This window comes from Pelodiscus sinensis, chromosome 23 (assembly GCF_049634645.1).
Source record: "Pelodiscus sinensis isolate JC-2024 chromosome 23, ASM4963464v1, whole genome shotgun sequence".
Classification (NCBI taxonomy): Eukaryota; Metazoa; Chordata; order Testudines; family Trionychidae; genus Pelodiscus; species Pelodiscus sinensis.
Window position 1 is genome coordinate 21995753 of NC_134733.1, and position 21832 is coordinate 22017584.

The following is a 21832-nucleotide window of genomic DNA, read 5'->3' on the forward strand; positions in this document are numbered from 1 at the left end:
AGGAATGCTAATGGGTGCTGGACGCAATGGCAGCTTTGGGATGGGATCCAGGACCTGGGCTGGGCTCCACCCAGTGGGTGATTTTGGTTGCCGTGAGCCTGGCTGAGATTTGAACCAGGCCATGTAGAGAAAGCAGACCTGAGCAGAGAGGCACTTGTATTTCCCTACGGTGTACGAGAGCACCCTGAACCTCTGGGACGGGAGCTCCGTGATAGGAGACCTGACGTAGCAAATGGAGCTTGTTTTGGATCTCATGCCTACATGCGCCCACAGTAATTCCACTCCACTATCTAGCTCAGGTAGCGCTAGGCTGACCCTTGGTGTATTTCATGCCTTACAGCAATGCTGTGTGGAAGTAGTTGTGAAATGTAGTTATCACAGAGCACACCCAGGCCTTACTGATGTCATTTGTGCCAGTGTCTGGAACATTGCTAGGGGTTTAAGCAGTTTTGCAGAGGAAATCTCACAGGTCAAGGCTCTGACGCAACCTTCACACCTACTCTCTGCTCCAGCATTTGCTGCTCTATCTTGCTAACTTGCGTGTTGAGGATTTTGCCTTTCCCCCAACTAGCAAAGCAGCACATGCCCAAGGAACAAGACGTACTGCTCAGGAACTTTACTGCTTCACAGGGTAACAAGCTGGCAGTTTGGCCAAGCAGTGCTGATACCTCATCTCACTTTCATGGCAGCGCCTTACCGCTAAGGCTTGTAGATCTTGGTTGTTTTAAAAGGGCACATGGCTACTTGTTTTCTTGGTCCAGAAACTTGCTTTAGGAGACACTCATCCCATTTCTGGAGCCCATCATGATGTTCTGTTTAGCATTTCATTGGGTGCATCTAGACTGGCAAGTTTGTCCGCAAAAGCAGCTGCTTTTGCGCAAAAACTTGCCAGCTGTCTACACTGGCTGCTTGAATTTGTGCAAGAACCTTGACTTTGTAACGTACAAAATCAGTGCTTCTTGCGCAAATACTTTCACGCTCCCGCTCAGGAAAAAGCCCTCTTGTGCAAGAATACTTGCACAAGAGGGCCAGTGTAGACAGGGAAGAACTCTTTTGTGCAAAAAAAGCCCCGATGGCTAAAATGGCGATCGGGGCTTTTTTGTGCAAACTCATGTCTAGACTAGCCACAGATGCTTTTGCGCAAAAGCACTTTTTGTGCAAAAGCATCCTTGCCAATCTAGATGTGCTTTTGCAGAAATACTTTTAACGGAAAAGTATTCTCCATTACTCAGAGTGGTTTAGTGCATTTGCAACACAGTCCATTCTTTTTAGAAAAGGGGGGGGCGTTAATTTGTGTGAGCTCCATGACAATACCTTCGTTTGTTCCAAAATGTTGGCAAAGATTTTAGGCATAACAAAGGATTTTATATTTTATGAAGGTACTAATTGTGGTGGACCTAACCTCTATGAAATTATCTAGCTTCTCTTTAAACTCTGTTATAGTCCTAGCCTTCACAGCCTCCTCTGGCAAGGAGTTCCACAGGTTGACTACATGCTGTGTGAAGAAATTTCTTTTATTAGTTTTAAAAAGCTATCCTCTTGCTCAACACAGCACCCGCAAGGTGCACCAGGAACAGTGTCACAGCTACAGAAATCCCTTTGAATAACCACCACCTGAAAGACTCGCTGCTGAGATTTTTTTTTAAAACAACGTTTGGCTGCAATTAGACTGAAGAGGATAAACTCCCCAAAGGGCTATGGGATTTGCTGTGCTTCAGGCTTAGTGCCATATAAAACAGTAAAAAGGTAGAGTTGCTTCAAAAAAAAAAATCTCAGAAATGATTCTCATCAGCAATAGCTTTAACTCTTCATACCTTTCTGTGGTACATAAGACAAGAGATGCACAGTTTTTGCATCATGTCGTTAGTACTGGTAGATGAGATGTATCTTTCTTGGTCAGTTTTCATGTTATCAATTTACTCAGTAAGTCACAAAGTGGGTTTCTACATTCAATTCAGATGAACACAAAGTCCCCCTGCCCCCAAAATCAATTTCATAAACTGGCAGTTTGCTTTAAAACGTCTTAGCACAAGTCAATGTGATCTAAACTTTCAAGGTCACCATAGCTATCTGTCAGAACTAGATGAGATAATGATCCTGAGCACAAAACATGAAAGACTTAGATCCCAAGTTTAGCATTTAAAGACCCATTCACATTTCTAACCAGTTAGAACATTGGGGCTTTATTACCAAGACTGGAAAGGATGTAGCATTCCTGGCTACAAAGGAATCAAATCAATTTGAATTATGCATCCAAAAGGAGATATTTTATATGTTTTCTTAAAGGGACATAACAGGTCTTAATTTAATTTTACCATATACAAACTGTCTTTGTAAAATATGCAAAAATAAATTCAAAATCAAAGCACTTTACAAGAACCTCGATGGCTGTTAGCGTATTATGGTTAGAAGAGAGGAGACCAGAGTAAGGTCAGTTTTAGACGGATACAGGACTTTTAAGTTCCCATCTGCATCCACAACCCGAACTTGCTCCACGGTTAATGGAGACTGCTCCTGCTCTGCATTTTGGCTGGGGTTTGCATTCACTGGTTCAGAAGTCATGTCAGATTCACCATCAGAGACGGATTCTTCTTCCTTATTCTCTAACGTGAATTTGTTGAGTTCTGCCATTTTCTGAGCAGGAAACAAAAAGGAAGCAAAGATTTCAATGCACAGTATGAACGCTGTGGATGGGCTATGAACTGCTTAAAGAGTTTCCAATAAGCAGACGAGAGCTTTACACACTACTGTGGGACTTAAGTATCAGAGGGGTTGCCGTGTTAGTCTGAATCTGCAAAAGCGACGAGGAGTCCTGTGGCACCTTATAGACTAACTGAAGTGTAGGAGCATAAGCTTTCGTGGGCAAAGACCCACTTCGTGCATCTGACGAAGTGGGTCTTTGCCCACGAAAGCTTATGCTCCTACACTTCAGTTAGTCTATAAGGTGCCACAGGACTCCTCGTCGCTTTTACTGTGGGACTGACAGCAGAAATGGAAACCGTCAGTAATCATTTTAGCTTTTTTTTTTTTTAAATAAGAAGCTTACAGCTCAATAGATAGGTCAGTGAATTCTGTCTGAAATCCTGATTTCCTCCCGCTAGCCTTGTCCCTGCTTCTATACAAGCAGGTTTACAAACCAAGCTTCGAACACCAGCACTTTGATCCTAATGCAAAGAACTTGCTCCAGTGTCACTATTAAGGGCTCTGCTTTCAACATATTTTAAGTTGCCCTCATTCCTGTCCTATATCAACTATGCAAGTGTCAGAACATGCTAATGACAATTAATGAATGAGGAGTAGAAGGAGCAGAATCGGGGTGAGCATGCAAGAGTTTGTCTTTGAAAACATCCAGCCAGCTCGGACTGTGTGACCTGCACATGAACAAAAGCAATGACTCTGCCGTGATGAGTTGCAGAGGTCTGTGGGGAAACCCCTGAAAATGAGGCTGACAAATATTTGGCCAGAGAGACCACTTGCGGCCACTGGCGAAAGATCTGCTCCATCTGCCACGCTACTCTGAAGACCGGGGTGTTGATTTGTGTTGGCGATGCAAATCTCACAAAGAGCAGTATTGCTACTTGGCTCAATGGGCCCACCTGTGTCTGTTCACTTCGAACATCATCGCTCTGTCATCTGAGAGAACTAAAACGTGGGAGTTTTTCCATGAAGAGTTTATGGAAAAAAAGTTCTTGTCCTCCTAAGTTGGCTTTATGAGATTACAAATTTGGTTGATAAAGGCAATATGTTGACACAATATAATTAGACTTCTGTAAGTCATTTGACTCATGACATTTTGATTAAAAATTAGAATGATATAAAATCACGGCACACATCAAATGGATTAAAAACAAGGCTAACTGTCAAGTATCAAAATGTAACAATAGGGAACAGTCATCGAGCGGCCTGTTGCCAGAAGGGTACTGCAGCAATCCGTTCTTGGGGATCGCTGTTAACGTTTTTAATCGATGATCTGGAAGAAACTATACAACCACTAGCAACATTTGCAGTTGACACAAAATTGGAGGGAGGTTAAACTATGAAGAGGACGGGTCACGGATTCATAGTGATCTGCAGGGCTCGACAGATACGCTTGTCTGCTCGCCTGTGGCGAGTAGACTGCAGGCGGTTGCCCCGTTCACCGGCGGTCTGCGCATGCACAGTGTGGGTCTTGCGCATGCGGGGCTTGCGAGTGGTTTTTGCTGCGATTTTCGAGCCCTGGTGATCCGGATCACTTGGTAAACTGGGTAGAAGCAAACGCTATCTGCTTTGACAGACCTAACTGTACGTGTGTAACATCTAGATACACTCAACTGTCCTGGGAATCAGAGACTGAAAAACATCTGGGGATCGCAGTGGATGGCCAACTGAACATGAGCTCCCAGAGGAATTCTGTGGCCAAAAAAAAGCTAATGAGATCCTAGGATGCACACAGAGGGGCATCTTACGTAGGCGTGACCACTGCAGGAATTCTGCGTCCCGGTCTGCTGAGGGTTCCAAGAAGGGCTGCGAGAATGCCGAAAGGATCAGAAACCCTGCCTTATAGTGCCTGACTCAGAGCTGGGTCTGTGTAACTTAACAACAAGATGGTTGAAGGGTGAGCTGATTACGGTCAAAGTATCTAAATGAGAACAAATACTTAATAATGGACTCTTCAACCAAGCAGAACTAGGTTTAATACAACCCAAAGGCCAGAAGTTGAAGCTAAATTCAGACTGGAACTAAGGTGCACACGTTTCCCAGTGCGAGTAATTCCCTTGGGAAGCTTTCCAAGGGAAGCAGATTCTCCATCACTGACAATTTTTAAAATCAAGTTTGGATGTTTTTTCAGAAATCTGCCTGTGGGCTATTGTAGGGAAGTTGTGCAGTGCAGGGCTCAGGTTGGACTCTCACAATGGTACCCTCCAGGCTTGGAGCCTAGCAATCTCTGCTGGGCGTGCATTTCCAATGGGCAGTAATGCATCTCACTTCCTGATAAAGAAGCAGCATCATAACATGCAGCAAAGGACCAAAAAGAAACGTTCAGGGTAACAGGCAAGTAAAGATGATAAATAAAGGGAGAGAAATTAAGCTCCATGTACCGCTCTGTTCCAACACGGCTCTCTGATCCAGAGGCACACACAAAAGATAGTGTGAATACTCCCTTGAATACTTACTAGAATGAGGGTGTCCATGATGTCTTTGCATATCTGGAGGCTGGTGCCGCTCGTCACTTCCAGAAAGAGATCGCTAGTGGTTTTTCTAATCTGGAAAACATTGCAGATGTACTCAGAAAAGGGAAGGCTGAATTGTAATGCAGTGAAATAGAAACGAGTGTGTACAGCTCCATGGTCACATGGCTGCATTTGTTATTCTAATACCACCTCAGCTGAAAAATATCCAAGTGCATAAGGAACCATACTAAGGATGTAAAAATGTCGATTACCTAATCGAATAGTCGATGGGATTTCCACTGACTCTTCGATTAGTCGATAAGGACCAGTGCGGTGTTCCGCCTTTGAAAAGTACAAGAACCCAGCAGTGGCTCTTGTGCGCTTCAAAGACTGACACACCGGGTGGAGCCCGGGGCCAGCGGGGAGTCCCCCAGTCACCCCAGGCTCCATGCAGGCGTTTCCTGCTGGGGCTCTTGTACATTTCAAAGCAGAAGCGCCCGCATGGAGTCCAAGGTCAACAGACTCCCGCTGGCCCCGTGCTCCATGCAGTGTTTCAATCTTTGAAATGTACAAGAGTCCCAGTGGAGACTCGTACATTTCCAAGTTGGAATTCTGCTGCTGCGCCCCTGATCCCTTCCCACAGAGCTGGGGGGAAATCGGCTGTTAAGCCGGCTCCCCCCAGCAGCCCCTTCTCTTCCCCTCCTTGCTGCCTCTTTCTGATAGAGGCAGCAAGGGGGGTAAGCGACTAGTTGCACACAGTCCTAACTACACGTGAATCCCACTTAAAAACTGCATGTTTGCACTTATCTGGGCAGCTCAGGAACCAGCAGCCTCAGGCCAACACACAAGTGACTTACTACGCAGCATGGTCTCAGCCCGAAGGATGCTACCCAAAAATTGGACAGCCACATTTTGCAAAGGCCACGTCTGCACTAAGGGTGAGGGTGTGAGTCCCTTGTTTGTGAGCACAAACTGGGGCTAGCTGTATAAAAGGCAGTCCACCCACTACAGCATGGGCAGCCCTGCCGAGTACACACCCACTAGTTTTAGGGGGGAGGGATACCCGGCCTGGCTTAGCTGACACCATTACCTGCACTAGCAGCCTCTGCCGCCATTACCTGCACTGGGAGGGTTACAGAATTATACTCACGCTAGTTCCACGATGGCTAGTGCAAGTACATGTACATGATCAGGGGATTCATATCCCCAGCTCAGAGTAGATGGAGTCAAGCCATCGAGTGGGAAGCCAGGGGAGGGAGTGGTCGGGTACTGCCCCTAGGATGCTCTGGGGTGGGGCTGGAAAAGGGGCCTGCAGCAGGAGAGGCAGGTTGTAGAGCTTGCCCCAGACCCATCCCATCCCAGTGACTCCTATGGCTCAGTCCTGCAGGACTGGCTGGGCTCCGTTCCCCATTCCAGGTCACAGCAGGTAGCAACACTCAGATTGGCCCAGTCACTCCTCCAGTAGGACGACAGGCTGCCGGCCAGGAGAGTTTGAGTAGCAGCTCCCCTGCAACCCCAGAACTCACAACACCCGGAACGGGAGCCTGCCTCAGCCAGCCCCCCAGGATAGAAACCTCTGTTTTGACGTGCACTGTGCACTTTTTAGGACTTATTACACTAGTGTGCTTCATCAGCTAGGTACGAAATACTAAATATTTAGTAAGCCAGATTTTTTGTAGTTAAACGATTCTCTGGGTCACCATTGGCCTTCAAGTTTCACAAATAGCTCCTGAGCCCAACAGGATTGAGAAGCGCTGCTAAATAGCTGGACACAGTTTGGACATTTAGCCTGAAACATACACAGTTTGAATTTAATTCATATTTTAAAATCTAGTGCTTTTAGCACAAACATTAGACCTTGACCGTTCAGATTCTAAACTCAGTCATGAATTTCACTGGAGAACTAAACATCTGGAGTACTTATTCCACAACGACTTAATGTATTTCCTAAAAAGCCGAGGAAGGGAGTGATTTAGTTTTGAAGCCTGGCCTATTTCCCACTATCACGGAGACTCAGAGAAGTAGATTGAAACTTCTGTACCTTTGTTCTCTCACTGTTCGTGATTGGTGGGAAAGAAATCACAACACCCTCAGCATCTACTAGACAAGGATAGTTCTCTTTCCCATCCAGTAATTGAAGGTACCTAAGAAGAAAAAAGTGAAGATAATGGAAAGAGAACAATCAATCAACAATAAATACAACAGAGTGGGAAAACGAAGGTAACGAGTTCCTGATTCAATACACAGAAACCACAACTACAGCATCACATTAACAATTGTACGGTCGCACTGAGGGCGAGTAATGAAGCAATATCATGAAATACTTAAGGTAATAATCCAATTGCTCATGTGTAAGCAAACTTGTTCTTAATACTTTTTACTGCTCCCAGTGCTCAAAATTCAGAGCTTGTTTTACTGACACTCCAAGCTCATATGCTCAAATTTAAGTTTCATTACCAGTCTCCACCACTTACACAAATACGCAATCCCCACTTTGTTTACCTGGTCAGATTCCCTGACACATACGACAATCTCACACATATGAAATGATCACAATACAAACAGAATGGAAGGCTGATGTGTCACTTTCCTTCAAATTTGGTTTCAGCCCCTTACAAGTTGTTCCATAGACATAATATTAGACATTTCACATAAGCAAACTTATTCGGCCTACGTTTATATTCAGTCCCTCCCACCTCCCCCAAACCTTTCTTTTCTCCTCTAGATTTTCAGGTGCTCATGTGTGCCCAGCTAGGATTAGATGTTGCCTTTCATAACTAAGCACAAAGGGCATATCCAACGTTCTTCACAGTTACAAGATTGTTGCTTTTCATGTGATCTTAAACTGGCCAAAATGCATCTGATCAATCTGAAAAGAGATGTGAATTACTACACTGACTTGTGCAATCCGGAAACATTCTGACGCTTCTTCTGTTTTCTTTGTTCCTCAGCCTCTAACTGCAACTGACGGACAAGATCCTTTGCCTTGATCTCCTTCCGACCCAATGGTGTTACCTGTATCAGAGAGAAAGCAAAGACTTAAAGGCAAAGAGTCATTCATTGACACCATGACTATCTGGCTGGTTCATCAGAGCTAAGGGATAAAAAAAAATAAAAATTGGGAGATTTAATTAATACTTAATTGAAAGTTTCTCATTACTAATTCTTCCATTTCAATTACTGCTTGGAACATAGAAAATGGGATTTTATGAAACATTTGTGATGCTTCATTCCCTTTAAACACATCCTTGATACTCGGGCATGTTTAGGCTCCCTGCGAGGGTCCTTGATGGTGCTACCGCACCAAATGGAAATTCCTGTGATTTATGGTAGATTCTGGAGTTTTCAAAATGTTTATATTAGGGGCTGAGTGAATAGGAGACATTCAAGAATAAAAAGTTTGACCTCAGAACCATGATTCGCCCAAGGACTCTCCAGTGCTTTGGAATGTTTTAGAAGAAAAAACAGTAGTTTTAGTATTACCTCTTATGCCCTACCAGCCTAGTGTGTGATGTGTGCATACCACAGATTTACTTTACAACAGATTAACCTCTATAGCTCTTTGCAGAGTTTAGAAAATGATCCTCACCCGAACTGGTGCTGCTGAAATCTCTTCTGGCTGTCCCATGTTTTATCACAGGTGGCTGCCACTATGAGTTCAAGAAGTGATTATGATCCCTGACTATTTGATCAGCTCTGCAATTTGCATTCTCATTGGTGCTACAGACGGTGGACTGGAGCAAAGCAAGACACAGCAGTAGCATGGAAATCAGGGTAGAAAAATAAAATAAAAAAAACTTTCAAAAAACTGAAAAAGATACCTTAACAGTAGTGCAATTAAAACACAACCAGCCTGATTTATAATCCAGCATAAATATTTATCTAAGCAATGGGCAAAATTTAAAACTCATTTTACAAAGCCTTAACATGATTCATAACTGTTATATTTTTTAAGTCAAGCAACTCAAATCATGACTTCATGATTTCGATGCCTTTATTTTAACCACTCTATGCTGGAAATCCTCCTGCACAGTAGGGAGGGAGAAGCTATGGAGGGGATCTGTGTCCAGCTGGGGGAAAATATGCTATGGTTTATGTCTAATAAACAAATAACCCCTGCTTCACAACTTTGCCCCATCTCCTTTAGAAAGAAAGAAAAGGGTTAGTCCATCATTCTGCTGTTGTATATATTCATGGCATGAGAAGGACATGGTTGTTAGGGACACCTCAAAGTCTATTCCATAGTGTGGTCAGCAATGAATGGTAACGGGCAGAAAAAAAATGAAGCACTGGATCACTCTCAAGAATCACCCTACAACTTGGATTCTGCCCCCTTTGAATCATGAGACTGTGGACTATTGAATTTGAAGTTCCAACAAAACCTTTCACCTGTGACTCAAGGAAATAGTTGGCTCAAAGCTTCCAGCAATGAAAGAAGAGTTCATGAGCTTACTGTATTGTGACTAGTCACACAAAATAACTGGTTGTAAACACACTTGCTCAACTGGCAAACAGAATCACCTCACTGGATGTCAACTTCCTGCAGAGAGGCAACTTTTCAATGGCAGGTAGTGCATATGAAGTCCAGGATTTATTTGTGGTTCAAGGTTGTGAGGTCTCAGCCAAAGTCCACACCTGCCACATTTTTTCTAATATCAGTTATATATGCAAGACAAGTACCTGGATTGTACTGCTGGCTCTTATGGTTTGCTATGAGTTAAATACACTCTGCCCCTGTTGAGCACGCAGCTGCTCCAGCCCCTACTGGTTAACTGGAACCAGAAAAGGTGAGGCTTACCAGTTAGCCATTCATATCCCTCGTGCGCAGAGAGGATAAATGAATGCCACAAAAAACTCAGAACTGCTCTCAAATGCCGCATTATTCAGATTTTCCTATATAAATTGTCCAATTAGATCAACAATTAAAGTGAATGACTTACTCTTACAATGGCAAGTCACAAAGGGGCTTCCTGATCAACATGTTAAACTAAGTAACTATGAAAGAAACTATGTAAGTTTCATATCAAGGTTAGTGTAAGAGTTTGGTGTACTAACGAGCTGTAAATAATTACGTTACTTGGGGGTGTGGAAATAAGAACTACCAGAGAGAGAAAAGTGGTGAACAGAGCCTGAATTTGGGTCAGTTGCTTACCTTATAGACTGCTGCCAAATACTCCATGTAGTCATGAATGAATACCAGCTACGCTACACAGTACTCCGGTTGTAGCTTCACATTTTATGGACTTCCACTGAACATTAACTTGGCAACAGCTCAACACAGAGGAGAGGTCTAGCAGTGAAACTATTAACAGGGAAACCTTAAGACCTCTGTCACCCTAAGCAAATGTGCATGGCACGCAAGATCCAAATACTAGTTATGGAGAGAAAGATTTTGGATTGCTTTAGCTGTTTGAATTGTGAAGGTATTCAGCTGGTGATAAGGTTCTATAACTAATAGTAAATGAGATCAACATGCACTTTCTGAAGGACATTTCAACAGTGAGGAGTTCTCTGAGCTGGATTTAGATAGAGACTGTTACAATGGTGGCACACTGTCTGAACTTAACCTCCTGGTGCCTGTTAAGTTTTCTCCTCTCTTCAAAATGCAAAATAACATCTTCCCATTTCCGTAGCATTGCAAAATGTGATAAAGCAAGAGGGGAAAAGGTTATGTATCCTACCTTTAATTCGCTAGGTGGCTGAGCATCATACAGCAGGGGCCCCTTGATGAGCTGCAAGTCATGTGTGGCAATGGTTGCTGCTGTGCGTCTCTCACAAATGTCTTCATGCAGTTTGATCTAACGAAATTTGCAGGACACAGAAATATGAAGTTACCAGCCAATAGCCTTCAGCATTCCTGCACCATTATCAGTCTCAACCTTCCTCTAAGTTGCCTTAATAAACTAGTCCCTCAGTGTCAACATGTTTCACCTCCGTTAATTTTGTCTTCTCGTTTGACAAGACTGGCTCCCCGCTGTTGGATGGGGCTGAAAGCAACAGCTCTCTTTCCGCGGCACCACTGTCCACGGAGCACTGGAAAAAATGCTCATTAACTCTGATTATCATTAAGCTTAGCAGCATAATTCGATAGATGTTGGTAAATAATTTCCACTGACACATTGAAATAGATGGAAAAAAGACAGATTAGGAATACAGCAGGAGAGTAGTCTCCCTGCCTTGTGCTGACAAGGACTGGGTGTCACCAGCGCTGTCTGCAGCCCACTGTCAGGCCATGTTCTCACCAGCTGGGGGTCACTGCTCTGCTATCCTAGGATGACACTCTTACTCGCCTCATGTGCCTGCAGCAATCCAATGTCACCAGCCCAGAGAGCCCTCTTCAGCTCCGCTGTCACAGCACCACCAGAAGCCATCCCTGTGCAGGAACTGTTCAGCATCAACCTGAGGCCATGGGCTCCGTTAGGCCAAGACCAGTCTTACTTGCACCTTCGGTCCCTTTGGCCATGCACAGAGTCCCCTGGATTCCTGCTGTAAGTGCTGCCCTAACTGCAAACATGGCTTAATTTCCAGCAACTGTAAAAAATTCCAGCTACGTCTATACTAGGGATGTTAAATTTAATCAATTAATCGATTAGTTGAAGGATTTTCCATTGACTAGTCAATAAGAAGGGGAGCCACTGCAGGGTACCCCTGCTGCAGCTCTGCCTTTTAAATGTATTAAGAGCCTGTTGGCTCTTAATACATTTATAAGGCTGGCACACAGCAGGGGGGACCCTGCGCAAGCCAGAAATCAGCTCTCTCAGCCAAGGTCAATTACTTGGGTCCATGCTATTGGGCTATATAGAGCAGCATAGACACTTCTATCTGGGCTGGAACATGGGCTTTGAAACTTAGTGACGGGGGTACATCTCAAAGACAGGGCTCCAGCCTCAGGAAGAACAGCTACACAGCTATTTTTATCCCCATAATGTGAGCCTGTGTCATCTCAGATATCCCAAGATGGGTGGGCTTCAGGGTGGGGTCAGGAGTAGTGTAGCCATTTAAAAAAAAAAAAAAAAAAAAAAAAAAGATTGTTGAAATTACAGAAAAAAATTGCTCTCTGCCACACCTAATTGTAGACAGAAGAAAGGAGTTCAGATCGTTTTGCTGGTTCCATAAAAATGGAGACTTAAAAAAACCAATCAGGGAACAGATAAATTGCTCCTATTTAGACATTTTATATACACATTACACAAATAAGCAAGAGCAAACTTCCCCCCACCTCACAAGATTAAAAGAAGTGACGTTTTGCCCCACATCGCTTGTTTTTCTTCCAAAATGACTTCCTCGATCCTTCTCTCACTCTCCACCCTTAAATCCCATACTCATTTACTATACCAATTAGGAAACTGTCAAAGATGCTTATCATCGTATATATGTAAAAGCTAGGAAACCTGTGAAAAGAAACAGATTCCATCTCAACCAAGTGTTTTGGGAAAATACTCCCCCGAAGCCTGCAACTTTCAAAATATTGTGTGTGGCAGTTGCATTTAAAGATTGAGCATGTGTGTCATGTATGACTATATGGGACCAAAAATAGGCACTTACTTGAATCAATGGGATAGATCACTCATTCACCACTTTTTCTTAGGAAATGAGTAGCATGGCAAAAGTCTTTTTCTTTAATGGAGTTTATACCCAGGAACTAACTGTTCCCAATTTGGCTCATTTGGAATAGGAGCAAAATGATCACTAGGGATGTTAAAAAGTATTTTTGTAAACGGTGTAACTGCTGATGTTTTCAGTGGCTGCACATTTACAGGGTGTGTGCGCATGGGCGCGTGTGCTCAGAACACACCAGTGTGTGTGGGGAGCCGGCTTGGAAGTACACAATGAAAATATATTCAAAATTTTTTTAACTTAAACCTTCAATAATTACCTGTGCAGAAAGAAATCTCTTCAAGGCATTTCCTTGCTTCAAATTCATTCCCTTCACCACACAACAAACAATGTATGGCCGGACTTCTTTGATATTTGGACTAACTTTAACTACGAGTGGAGCTGGATTTTCAGCAATGTGCAGAATCTTGATCATCAGTTTATTCACCTCTTCCAGCATGTCCTGTTCCCCATCTCCACTATCTTTTTTCTGCCGTTTATCCCTCTTTTTTTTCCTAATCTCCTCTTTATCAGAGTTATCTGTTTTCCCTTTTCCTTTGCCGCTTCCTCGGCCTCCAACCCGCAAGTACTCCAGAATGGATTTTGTCTGGCAGCTATTGACCATTTTCTCCAGCCGCTTGTCTTTCAGTTTGTTCCCTCTTAAGTTGATCTCCTTTAACTTAGGGCAGTCAGCAAGCTCAACAGGGATTTCTGATAACTCGTTATTGGAAACATCCAGGATCTGAAGGAGGAAAAACATTTACAAAGTTAGACTGGATGCTTCTAAAAGGCTTAGCCTTAGCTCAGCCTTGGCATGCGGTTTGCTCAGAAGGCAGCTAGACACCAGAGGGTAAGGCAAGATTTCGCATTACATATCTCCATTCAGAGATTCCATAAGTCAAAAATGAAAGTGCTTGAATTTAAATTTGTTACTTTTTCTCCCCCAAAAGAAAAGATCATTTTTCTTAGCACTACAGCCAAGGTGTGTCATCCTATCAATGCACATAGTACTGAGTTCAGCCAGCTCTTTAGTACACTTATCACTTTTAGACATTGTACTTTAACAGAATCCATCCAACCAACCAACCTGTTCTCATGGAAGTCCAATCATAAAATCAAGAAAATAAAAACCTAAGAATGTAACAATAGACATACTGGGTCAGATCAAAGGTCCATCTAGCTTAGTATCCTGTCCTCTGACAGCAGCCAGTGCCAGGTGACTCAGAGGGAGGGAACACAACACACAATCATCAAGTGATCCCCACTAACGCCAATAATTCATGCAATATTTAAATTTTCTTAAAGCCCCAGTATCCAGAATCAATTGCGCGAGACGCCACTCATCTTCCACCAAAGACATTTCTAGCCCTCACTGTTGTGGAGAAAAACTTGACATCAGAAGCAAACACATTCTAAAGGCCCAGAAACTAGAAGGCAAACACAATGAACCCCAAACGTGTGTATTTGTTAAAACCACGTCGCTTTTAAGTGCTTAACTCCTCCTATTTGTATAGTGGGGTCGGCTAAACTGTGATCCTCCCTTTCCACAGGGCTCCAGCACCAACCCCATGCCAACCTCCAGGAAACCACCTCCACTCTACCGTGGGGTCCCAGCTCCTCAACCCAGCACGTGGGGACCCAACCTCCCCCAGGGCTACCAGGCCTCTTTCCCAGCTCCCTTCTCCCCTCGCTCGCCCTCTAACCTTGAGAGCCGGCAGGCTGGCGATGGCTGAGCCCAGCTCCTGCAGCCCGTTGTCGGCGGCCTCCAGCTGGCTGAGCAGCGGGAGGAGGCCGGAGGCGCCGGGGGGCAGGAGGCCGCCGGGCAGGACACTCAGGCGGTTCCCGGAGAGCAGCAGGGTCTGGAGCTGGGGGGCGGAGCGGGCCAGGCCCGGCCCCAGCTCCCGCAGCCGGTTCCCGGTGAGGTTCAGGCTCCGCAGCTGGGGGAAGTCGGGGGCCCCCCCGGGAGGGGCGGCCCCCCCCGAGTCCCCCCCCAGCGCCGCGGGCAGCGTCTCCAGCCCGTTCGCGGACAGGTCCAGCACCCGCAGGGCCGGCAGCGGGCCCCCGAGCCCCGCAGCGCCCAGCCCGGCCGGGCCCAGCCCGTTGCCGCGCAGCACCAGCGTGTGCAGGGCGGGCAGCGCCGCCGCCAGCCCCGGGCCCAGCTCCCGCAGCGCCGCGCAGCCGCTCAGCTCCAGCGCCTGCAGCAGCGGCAGCGCCAGCAGCTCCGGGGGCAGCCGGCCGCCCCCCGCCCGCACCCGCGCCTCGGCCGCCGCGCCGGGCAGGACCAGCTCCCGCCGCCGCTCCCGCGCCGCCGCCTCCAGCTCGGGCCAGCCGCCCGGCTCCGCCATGATGCGCCCCGCTCCTCCACTTCCGGGTCGCCGCACTGCTTCCGGGGCGGCGCTCCGCGTGGGTCGGGCGGCCGCACCATAGAGAGCGGCGCAGAGGCGAGAGCGTCCCGCCAGCCTTGTTGCGAACGCGCGCGCCCTGGCGGGGTGGAGGTGTCCGTGCAGCTGTGGGACAGCTGGCGCCCCTGCCAGTAGCCGAGGTGCGTCTACACGACAGCTGCGGCAGCAGGGCGCAGAGCAGGGGCGGCTTGGGGGCCCCTGGGCGGAGTCATTTTGGGGGAGCCCCCTCCCGGGACTCAGCCACGAAAAGAAGATTCTCTCCTCTCCCCTGTATTTGTCCTGCCTCCCTCCCTCCCCTGGGATAAGCAATGGGAACGAAGGGGAACAAAGTTGGGCGCAGGCTCTGGGCTGGGGCAGGGCGGTGGGGCACAGGGAGGTGTAGGGGGTCAGGCTCTGGGAGGAAGCTTGAGGCTCTGGGGGGCCCAGCTGCAGGTAGGGTTGCCAGGTGTTCGGTTTTGAACCGACTGTCCGGTATTTGAGCTTTCTGTCCGGGAAGCACATTGAGAAAATACAGGCCATAGAAATGTCTGGTATGTTCTAATTAAGTTAGTTTTATTATCATGAGTATCAGGACGTAGCCGCGTACTGCCTGGCTGGTAGACACACTCCCATTGCGGGAGTCACACTGCATGAGCGTGTCTACCAGCCAGGAGTACGCAGCGACGCTGTACAGAGGAGGGGGGTGGGGGTGAGGCCGAGGCGTGATGGAATCCCCGGAGCCGGATTCGCTCGTGCTCTGCAGGGACTGTGCGCAGGACAGGCAGCACCCTGGGATCTGCGTGCACCCAGGCCAGCCCTGCTCCCCGCCGGCTGATTCTCTCCCCCCCACTCCCTCCGACCCCCCCACCTCAGCCAGTCCCACTCCCCTCTCCCCCCTCCCAGCCAGCCCTGCTTCCTGCCAGTTGGTTCCCCCCCGGGCAGACCCGCTTCCTGCTGTCCGGTTCCCCCCTATCCCCTGATTTCCCCCAGCCAGCCCTGCTCCCCCCGTTCCACAACCTGGCCAGTCCCCCCCCTCATCTGAGATCAAGTGTGTCCCGTATTTTTTTTAAGCCATCTGGTAACCCTAGGTGCAGGGAGGGGAGTTAGGGAGTTGGGCTGTACCTGGGGCATTGCGGCTCCCACAGCAATCGGCACAGCCCTCTGGCAGCAGCTCCAGGGGGTCACTGCATTGCTGCTCACAAGCGCTGCCCACACAGCTCCCGTTGGCTGGGAACTGAGGCCAATGGGAGTTGTGGAGTTGGTGCTGGAGGCAGGGACAATGCACAGACAGCCTCCCACCTGGGATCATAGTGACAGACTGGCTGCTTCCATAAGCAGCACAGAGGGGGGGGAGCAGAGTGGGCTGGGAACCGCCCTAGCCCTGCTGCGCTGTTGGTGGCGCGTCTCTGCCTGCAGTTTGGGGAGGGTAGATCTTCATGCACTGCCGGGGGAGGGGGGGGAGAGGAGCAACACACGGAGCCACTTCGCCCCTGCCAGGGGTGCACAGAGATGTGCCAACAGCTGGCCACTGCCAGGAGTGGCTTTGGGCCACTGGCCATAACATGCAGGCAGCCTGCCTGCCTCTCCCCTGCTGCATTGCCGCCCCTGCCATCTAGTGCAGATCCTTCCTACACTCACGGAAAAGGTTTTCCACCTCTGCCAAAGGAGGTACATGTGGCAGGGGTTTGCTAATCCTCCAGGATTTTCTTGGAGTGTCCAGGAATAAAACATTATGTCATGTGACGAAACCTCCAGGAATACATCCAAGCCAACCTGGCAACCCTACAGCTAACCCGTCTCTCCGAGAGGCAGTACAGGCATTAGCTAAATTATCTGGGGGTTAGAGTGATCTAACTACACCACACAGGGCATGCAATTCTTCACATTCCTGAGCAGGGGAGCTAGCTCAATCTAATTTTTAAGTGTAGACTTGGTCTGACTGCACATGCAAAGCCAAGCAGAGATTTTAGTGTGTGGATGATGCACCACTTGGTCACAAGGTGGCAGTGGATATAAGGGTCTGGTTTCTCACCTCAGAGAATGGGAAATCTCTTCTTTCACTCACATCAATGGGACTAAATTTTCATGAAGAATGGCTATAGGACATTGAAAGGAGAGGATGTGGGCCAAGGCAGAGGGACAAGGCAAAGATCATTCTCCTTCCTCCCACCTCTAGTCCCCCAAATGTACAACAAAAAAGGCCATGAAGGTCCAAAATCAAATACTCAAAAATTAGAAAATGCCAGAAATGCCCATGCAGTCTAAATTCATCTCCATTCTGCATACAGCCTTTAATTACACACATCTAAACTATTTTTTTCCAAATGAATTTGTCCCTTTAAATTCCCCCATGTGACCTTAATTATGCAACATATAACCTTTACATGCATGATAAAATGGGTTAAAAATAAAACAACTATTTAATATCCCAAATAATTAAAAAAATGTCTTTTGGATACTTTGGGAACTTCCTGAAAATATGTGTATTTGAATGCTCAATGGCATATTTAAAATACGATCATATAATTATGTTCTTATTTGTGACAAGAGACAATCATTCATCAATCTTCGGTACAAGACTCTTCTACGAAGGGGATTGGGGTTTTTCAAACACTGAAGAGGTAATAATTATAAAGCTAGAGTATGCCGACATCTTAAGAGAGACAATATAAAAGCCAAAGTCAGATAATGAAATATACAGGCACTCCCCGACTTACGTGGATCCGACTTACGTCAGATCCCTACATACGAATGGGGATTTTCTCGCCACAAGGACGCGGGCGGTGGGACTGCCCAGACACGCCACGGTCCCGCCGCCCGCGTCCTCCGCAGCGAGAAAAGCTGCTCTGCGTCTCCCTGGCCTGCTGGGGGGGGGGGGCCCAGCTAGTGCGCCCCCGCACCCAGCAGACCAGGCTTTTCTCGCTGTGGAGAACGCGGGCAGTCCCGCCACCCCTATCCTCCGCGGCTAGAAAAGCTGCTCCGCGTCTCCCTGGTATCCTGGGAGGGCCCCCCAGCAGACCATGGAGAGGCGGAGCAAAGCCGCGGGGAGAAAAGCCGCTCCGCGTCACCCTGGTCTGCTGGGGGGAATCCAGGAGCAACTTTTCTCGCCGCGGCTTTGCTCCACGTCTCCCTGGTCTCCTGGGGGAGGTTTTTTCAAAGGCAGCATTGGCAAGCCGCTGCTTTTTTTCATTTAAATTTTGTGTTTATTTTTTTTTTTAATCAAGAAAGGGAGTGAGTGCTCGGAAGAGCAGGGACAGAGGCAGAATGACTGCAGGCAAGCAGTCTGCGGGGCGTCAGCCTTGCCAGTGAGCTGTTGACGAGCCCCATTCACTCCTGCCAGCGGGGCGGGGCGGGGCGTCGGACCTGCGAGCAGGGCTCTCAGGGAGCAGCTGATGAGCCCCGTTGAACACTAGTCGAGCCGCTTCTGCAGGCGAGGCGAGGCGGGTCGGAGCGAGCGGGCGGGTGGGCCAGCCAGGCAGCAGGCCAGGTAAGTGAGGGGGAGAGGGGGCAGAGCCCGCATGCAGATGAGCTTGGGGGCTGCAGGAGGCTGGCAGCAAGGAAGGAGGGAGGCGAGCGGGGCGCCGCCCAGACGGCCTCCGGCGCCCCACCACCACCCGGGCCTCCCTGGGGCGAGGGAGGGGAGGCCGGATGAGGCGCGCGGGGTGGGTGAGTCGGTCGGTCTCGCTGCGGTCGCCCTGAGCGAGGAGTGGGCAGCGGGCCGTGAGCGAGCGGGCGGGACTTAGAAAGTTTCTATTCCCCCGCGCTGGGGGACGTCTTGGGAGGGGGAGAGTACGTCTGTGTGTGCTGTAAGGTGAGGTAAGCTCGAGTGTAGTATCCGGACCGGGTTCCTGTTTGAAGATCGCCTGATTAAGCAACCGCCGTGGGATCGAATCCTTTGCTCCCTGGGACCCGATCGGATCCAGCCCTTTTTAGGGCTTCTGACACCAAGACTCTGCAATCAACAGCCTTATTTCTAGGCACCTCGGAAACTCCTCCGGAGCGTAAAAGCCTCCAGTTGTGTGCGGTTTCTTTTTTTTTTTTAGCCTGGAAGGGATTTAAACCCCTACCGAGGTTTTTCTGCTGGCCACTCTACAGCTGATCTGCAATCAGCTGTTCAGGCCCCGCCCAGGCACGTCTTTTGAGACTGCCTATTGGTGGAGGCTGTTCTGCTGCGTTAAAGCAACAGCTGCTCTCTCCTTTTTGCTACACTGGATCCTCTGCTATCAGCTGTGGATCTGCTCCACTGGATCTGGATCTGGACCTGGACCTAGACCTTCCTACTGCCTTTGGACCTGCCCCTGCTTCCTGGGACCTGCTCTGGACCTGCTCCTGCCTCCCGCTCCTGGGTCCTGCTCATGCCTCCTGAGACCGCGTCCTCCGTGGCTTTGCTCCACATCTCTCTGGTCTGCTGGCGGGGGCGGGGGCGGGGGCAGCCTGCCTTCCCCCCCCCCCTCCAGCAGACCAGGCTTTTCTCGCCGATGCTGGGGTACAGCAGCTAGGGCGCTTCCGGGTTGGTCCTGCAGCGCCGCTCCTCGGCGCTACTGGACCAACCCAGCAGCGCCCCAGCTGCTTTGTCCCAGGTGTCCAGATTCAGCCGCTGTTGAAACTGATCAACGGCCGATTCCAGGAAGCCTGAGGCAGAGCAGCTCTGCCCCGGGCTTCCTGGAATCAGCCGCTGATCAGTTTCAGCAGCGGCTGACTTGGGAACACCTGGGGTAGAGCAGCTGGGGTGCTGCTGGGTTGGTCCCCGCAGCGCCGAGGTGCGGCGCTATGGGGACCTACCTGGCAGCGCCCCAGCTGCTCTGTCCCAGGCATCCAGATTCAGCTGCTGTTGAAACTGATCAGTGGCTGATTCCAGGAAGCACGGGGCAGAGCAGCTCTGCCTCGGGCTTCCTGTAGTCAGCCGCTGGTCAGTTTCAACAGCGGCTGAATCTGGATGCCAGTTCCGACTTACATACAAATTCAACTTAAGAACAAACCTACAGTCCCTATCTTGTACGTAACCCGGGGACTGCCTGTACTATATTTTGGTATCATAAAGAATCAGCTCACATTCTCCTGTCATACTGAAAGAAACTTCAAAAAGTATATAAACTGTGTGTCAGTTCCACAGACAGCAGCAGACAAATGCTATCTGTGATTGCAGAATACTCCCCTAACTTCTTGTTAAAACACTAGGAAGAGGGCCAGATTAAGGAGGGGAGGCTAGCCGGGCAGCTGCCCGGGACCCCAACCTATGGGGGGCGCCTGATGGCAGCAGTAAAGGGTGCCATGCGCCCGGGGCTGTGCGGCGCCCCTTAAGTTGCAATCAGGTGCCGCACGCCCGATTGCAGCTGTAAGGTGCACAGCATGCTGGGGGTGGGGCCGCGCATGCGTCGCGCGCCCGCTGCCTGGGGCACAGAAGTTGCTCGAGCTGGCCCTGACTAGGAGTGAATGTATAGCTCTGCCACGAGGGCGCATCTTGTCCACATGTATTTCAATATATGACCCCAAAACAAGATGACTAGTGCCAGACCGTGCTCAATTAGTGAGGAAATATTAAAAAGGAGTTTTATAGCAAGGAATATTAATATTCTTGGCTTGCCAATAATTGTGCATTTGCTTAAATTTAAATTAGTGACCTGCTTGCTGGCCATTTACTGATGGCTGACTAGCTTTCTGTTTTCCCACCTACTTTACTGAGAGTGGAGCAATAATTTGTGTTTTTATAGGAGATGTAAAATAATCTGTTGATTTAAAAAAAAAAAAAAACCAATCCCTCATTCCCAGTTTTCACACTTCTGTTTTTCCAACAGGGCTGTCTCTCCGTGCTCACTGCCTTTCTTCCAAGACTTGCACAGCAAGGTAGTGTGTGTGCGTGCGTGCATGTGAATTGGATCAGCTTCTATTGGCAAGAGAGACAACTTTGAAGCTTACTCAGAGCTCTTCCTCAGGTGTGTGTGGGGAGGAGGGGATGGGTCATTTTGGACACACTGCACTGACTCTGCCCACACAGCAAAAATGGAGCCTCTAGGGGCATATTAACGCCCCAGCCATCTGCATTACCAGGCAAGATTGCAGTGCTTTAAAACCCCAGTGCTATCTCCAACAGTCTGCTATGATCCGTGCTTATTCTGTGCTGTATTATTCCCACTCCCAGCCAGACCTCACATCCCAGGCTCAAAGCCCCTCTGGGGCTGTGCCCCCTGCCTCTCCTTTTATTGTTGGATGCAATCTGCATAAGAAAGGCTGAAAAATGCAGCAACTCAGGGAGGCCAAGAGCTGCACTCCCTTCTCCTCCCCTCCTCTTCACACGGAGTCCAGTCCCAGGTTCAGCTGTCCCTGCAGAGCCGTGTGTGTATCTGTAACGGGCACCCAGTGGAGCAGGTCAGGACTCTGGGGGTGGTTTGGAGAGCCTGTCCTGTCCTGGAGTACCCGCCCTGGGGCAGGTCCAGCAGTCAGCTCGTTCTGTACATCTCTCCATCTCCTGGGGTGGGCAGACCAGGCTAGCCCTGTGCCACAGCAGCGGTAACCTGGCAGATGGTGAGTGCAAGGGGCCAGGCAGGGCTCATGGGAGCCGGTTGACAAGGGCACACGGCCCCATGCAGAGGGCAGCTGCCAACCATCGCCCGCCTCCTAGCCTTGGTGCTCACTTTGCATCAGCTGTGGCAGCCATTGCCAGGGGGCCACTGGGCTTCTGAGGGTGGCTCCCCCAGGCCCATAGCC

At 48.7% G+C, this 21832-nt stretch overlaps 1 protein-coding gene across 1 annotated transcript; it reads right to left on the reverse strand.

Moving 5' to 3' along the window:
• Positions 1-1496: 1496 nt before the first annotated feature.
• Positions 1497-15115, reverse strand: LRRC47 (leucine rich repeat containing 47). The gene is made up of 7 exons (XM_006124698.2): positions 14450-15115; positions 13027-13488; positions 10832-10948; positions 8050-8165; positions 7192-7294; positions 5154-5243; positions 1497-2634 (listed from the first exon to the last, which is right to left on the reverse strand). Exons 1-7 carry the CDS (start codon positions 15089-15091, stop codon positions 2392-2394), a joined length of 1773 nt encoding a protein of 590 aa, XP_006124760.3. The 5' UTR covers positions 15092-15115; the 3' UTR covers positions 1497-2391.
• Between the last annotated feature and the right edge of the window lie 6717 nt (positions 15116-21832).